The sequence below is a fragment of the Cajanus cajan genome, chromosome 1 (assembly GCF_000230855.2).
Source record: "Cajanus cajan strain Asha chromosome 1, NIPB_CcT2T_4, whole genome shotgun sequence".
Lineage (NCBI taxonomy): Eukaryota > Viridiplantae > Streptophyta > Magnoliopsida > Fabales > Fabaceae > Cajanus > Cajanus cajan.
Window position 1 is genome coordinate 84,279,576 of NC_138517.1, and position 4,721 is coordinate 84,284,296.

Here is a 4,721-nt window from a genome sequence, read left to right on the forward strand (position 1 = left end):
ATTGAGTAATTTTAGTCCCTAAAGAATTGTAATTGTGCGATTTTAGTCTCTCCTATTAAAAATGTAATAATTTTAGTATATATATATATATATATATATATATATATATATAATATTTTAAAATTATATAATTATTTGTCTATTCAAATAAACGTATATTATAATTTTTTTTAATTTATCAAATAATATATATTTATTATTACTAAATAAATAAAATTCATATATTATTATTTTTATAATATTATTGATAAATTAATATCAATAATATTATTAGTATATTTATAACTTATTAAATATTAATATATTTTTACAAAAATATAATACATATCTTATTTAATATATTTATATTTTGTAAAAGTATATTAATATATACTAAGTTATATTTATCAAATTATTAATTTATCTATAAATATACTAAAAATATTATTGATATTAATTTATCAGTAATATTCAAAAATTAATAATATATAAATTTTATTTATTTAATAATAATAAATATATATTATTTGATAAATTAACAAAAATTATAATATACCTTAATTTAAATATGTAAATAATTGTATAATTTTAAAATATTATATATATATTAAAATTTTAAAATTATTAAATTTTTAATAAGAAAGACTAAAATCGCCCTATTATGATATTTGAGAGACTAAAATTGTTCAATTAAAAATTGAGTGATTAAAATTGCACAATTATAATTTTTTAAAAACAAATTACTTAATTAAAATCTTGAAATTAAAATTACACAATTATATTGAAGGATAAAAACACTTTGTTGAAAATTTTGAATAATTATTTCTAATGAAATTATTCTTTCCAATATATATTTTTTTGGCACAAGACTCAACCAGACCTTGCGTAAACAAATTAAGAAAATTATATGGATGATGTAAATGATAAAATATGTAACTCGTTTGTTTGATGCATGATTTTTTAATAGGCGGTACTCACAAAACAGAATGCTCCAACGAGAATACAAAACAACAACCAACAGAAAGCTTTAAAACAAAATACACACGTGTACAGTACACAGACAGGGATAGAGAGAAAGACCGCTGGGTAAAATAGATAGATTCCTTGCAATTTCGGAAACAATACTGCATAGTATATTTACATGTCTAATATTAATTTTACTTTTCAATTATTTATCCTTGCAAGTTTATAACCTATATTTTTATAATTAAAAAAAAGTTAGAAACAATTATTGAAAAGTATATTCATAATCTTAGACCAGTTTATCATTATTCATTAATTTCAAGGTATGAATTTTAGTTTTGCCAATAAAGATTTTCAACATGCATGATAAAGAAATAAAACTCTTATCCATGCTTAAGGAAGTGAGTTATATATCTGTTAATCGTGCTAAATCTGGTTGGAAATGAAAAAATGTTCTATTGCCTGTAATGGTCCTGAATTGTTACCTATAGAGAATATTCATGGTTAGAACAGAGTATAACAGACATATGGTCCAGTGCATAAATATTTAGTTTTGGTAAGGCATGGAAGGGATTTAGAATATGATAATAGTGTTGAGAAATGCCTAGTAACATGTTGTATATACTATATAGATAGACAAGACTGCCAAGTATATAAATTTTGTAATTTATGAAGAAAAAAGAAGATGTATTAAATGTGAAATAAAAAGTAATTAAGCATGATGATGTGATAGAAGAGTGGTTAATAGTATATGGAAAAGTAGTGTATTATGTAGAAAGGGGAAAATGTGTTGGGGTAAGTGAAGTTTGGGACGTCATAAGCTGGCATTACCTAGCTGGATTAGAACCCCACCTCCCACCTCCCACCTCCCACCAGAGACCCACCGGGCCTTACTAGCTCTTGTCGTCCTAATTTTCTTTATTTATCTCCCTCCTTCTTCTCTTCTTCTATCCATATTCCATACCTACCCCTTCCCCCTGAAACCCCATATTTTGACTTGAAATCTCACCATTTTTGACTTCACTCCACATTCACACCTACCTTATTGCCCTTCCAGCAGAATAAAATCCTTAATCCTCTTGTGCTGCATTGCTATTGTTATTGCTATTGCTATGACTACTACACTCTTACCCTTCTCCTTCACGGAGCTAACCTCGTACCTCCTATGCTTCATCCTCCTCCTAATTCTCCTGGAACAGATCTCGTACCTAGCCAAGAAGGGTTCAATCCCAGGGCCATCCCTGGTGGTACCCTTCCTGGGCAACGCAATCCCATTGGTCCGAAACCCCACCAGCTTCTGGGACCTGCAATCCTCCCTGGCCAAGTCCACCCCCCTAGGAATCTCTGCCAACTACATAATCGGAAACTTCATCGTGTACATCAGAGACACCGAACTCTCCCACAAAGTCTTCGCCAATGTCAGGCCCAACGCCTTCCACCTGGTGGGCCATCCCTTCGGGAAGAAGCTCTTCGGCGAACACAACCTCATCTACATGATGGGCCAGGACCACAAAAACCTCCGCCGTCGGATCGCCCCCAACTTCACCCCCAAAGCCCTCTCCACCTACACCGCACTCCAGCAGATTATAATCCTAAACCACCTCAAGTCCTGGGTCTCCCAGTCCCAGTCCCAGTCCCAGGCCCAGGCCCAGGCCCAGGCCCATAATTCCATCCCCATCCGCATTCTCGCCCGCGACATGAACCTCGAGACCTCCCAGACTGTCTTCGTGGGCCCCTACCTGGGCCTAAAAGCCCGCGAGCGCTTCGAGAGGGATTACTTTCTTTTCAACGTTGGCTTAATGAAGCTCCCGATTGACTTCCCCGGCACCGCCTTCCGAAACGCCAGGCTCGCCGTCGATCGCCTCGTCGGAACCCTAGCCACGTGCACGGAAATGAGCAAGGCAAGGATGAACAAAGGGGAAGAGCCTTCCTGCTTAATCGATTACTGGATGCAGGATACCTTGAGGGAGATCCAGGAGGCCGGAGAGGCGGCGCCACCCTTCTCCACCGACGCCGAGATCGGCGGCCACCTCTTCGACTTCCTCTTCGCGGCGCAGGACGCCTCCACGTCGTCGCTGCTGTGGGCGGTGGCGCTGCTGGACTCGCACCCGGAGGTGCTCGCCAAGGTGCGCGCGGAGGTCGACGGAATCTGGTCGCCGGAGTCGGATTCGCTGATTAGCTCGGAGATGCTCCGGGAGATGAAGTACACGCAGGCGGTGGCGCGTGAGGTGGTGAGGTTCCGGCCGCCGGCGACTCTGGTGCCGCACATCGCGGCGGAGAGGTTTGAGTTGACGGAGACGTACACGGTGCCGAAGGGAGCGATCGTGTTTCCGTCGGCGTTCGAGTCGTCGTTTCAGGGGTTCACCGAACCGGACCGGTTTGAGCCGGACCGGTTCTCGGAGGAGAGGCAAGAGGACCAAATATATAAAAGAAACTTTCTTGCGTTCGGGGCTGGGCCCCACCAGTGTGTGGGTCAAAGGTATGCGTTGAATCACCTTGTTCTCTTCATTGCGATGTTCGCCACGTTGATCGATTTCAAGAGGGACAGAACCGACGGTTGTGATGAGATCGCCTATGTGCCTACCATTTGCCCCAAAGACGATTGCAGGGTCTTTCTCTCTAAGCGCTGCGCACGGTATCCTTCCTTCCCTGCCGTCGAGGACCTTGTCAAATGACCGCAATGCCCTTCTTAGTTGTTGTTGTTCCAAGCAGGTTATCCATTTTTTATTAAATTTCATTTCTGCTTTGTGTTTAGCCGCCACAAAATTGTGTTGACTTTTTTTCTTAAATTTGTTTTTTATAATGTTGCAATTCTTGTAAGAGTTCGTGTATGTGAATGTGAGAGGTCATTGGATGGTGGATGATTGGTTGGTTATTAGCAATCAAATAAAACGATGAAACAACAAAAGGAGACACCAAATTCATTGAAATGGCCCTTTTGGGACGCTGCTATATCTTTGTATCTTCTGTAAAGATCTAAAAAAGGTAGTTTTCTTTTGGAAAAGTCATATTGTAGACTTGTGATTTGTTACTCTGGAATCTGGATGATGATATTATTGTTGTTATTATAATAGGTAATAGATGCTATGTCTGTATGCTCACGTGTTGAAAGTTGAAACCAGAATAAGAAATAGAGTGTAACTTCCTTTTGAGTGTTTGAAAGAGACTGATTAGAAAATTAATAAAGTTAGTGGTAAAAATCGTGGGGCTTGTATTATTAGTGCATCCTTTATTCACCATTAATTGAAAAGGAATGACCACATAAGGCTAAGACAGATGACAAGAGGCAGGTATTGGCCGTAGTGTTATAAACCTTAGATATTAATGGCAGAATATTTAAACAAGTGACCTAATATCAGGGGGGCATGCTACGGTTACCCCTCCCTTAGCATTGAACCAACCATTCTGTGAGCAGATTTTGACGTTTCTTGTATCTATCAAAATCTCCCAATCATGAAGCAAATCGGAAAAATTATTAGGTGGTACTGCCATTCATGGAACAAATCAAAATAATTATTAAGTAATCTCGAACTATATGGAGCTTTAATCGGTCTATTTACATCTTTACATCGTTTCTAAATATATTGAAATCCATGTAGATGTATAGGGTGCTAAAAGGCCTTGCCATCATCCTTAGAGAAGACAGTCCTAAGATAGTTTCAACTTCAAGCCCTCCTTCCAAATCAGTATAAAATTAGGAAAAGTGAAGCAAAAATTCCAACAAAAGCATAGTGAAGAACTGAGGGAGTATGTTGAAAAATTCAACCAAGACGACCTAT

At 38.0% G+C, this 4,721-nt stretch overlaps 1 protein-coding gene across 1 annotated transcript; it reads left to right on the plus strand.

Moving 5' to 3' along the window:
- The first annotated feature begins 1,498 nt into the window (after nt 1-1,498).
- Nucleotides 1,499-4,087, plus strand: LOC109789198 (cytochrome P450 710A1). The gene has a single exon (XM_020348099.3). It carries the CDS (start codon nt 2,055-2,057, stop codon nt 3,615-3,617), a length of 1,563 nt encoding a protein of 520 aa, XP_020203688.1. The 5' UTR covers nt 1,499-2,054; the 3' UTR covers nt 3,618-4,087.
- The last annotated feature ends 634 nt before the right edge of the window (nt 4,088-4,721 follow it).

Bases quoted from the DNA above. Each gene is read 5' to 3' on its own strand.
- LOC109789198 (XM_020348099.3), top strand. From the start codon at position 2,055: ATGACTACTACACTCTTACCCTTCTCCTTCACGGAGCTAACCTCGTAC.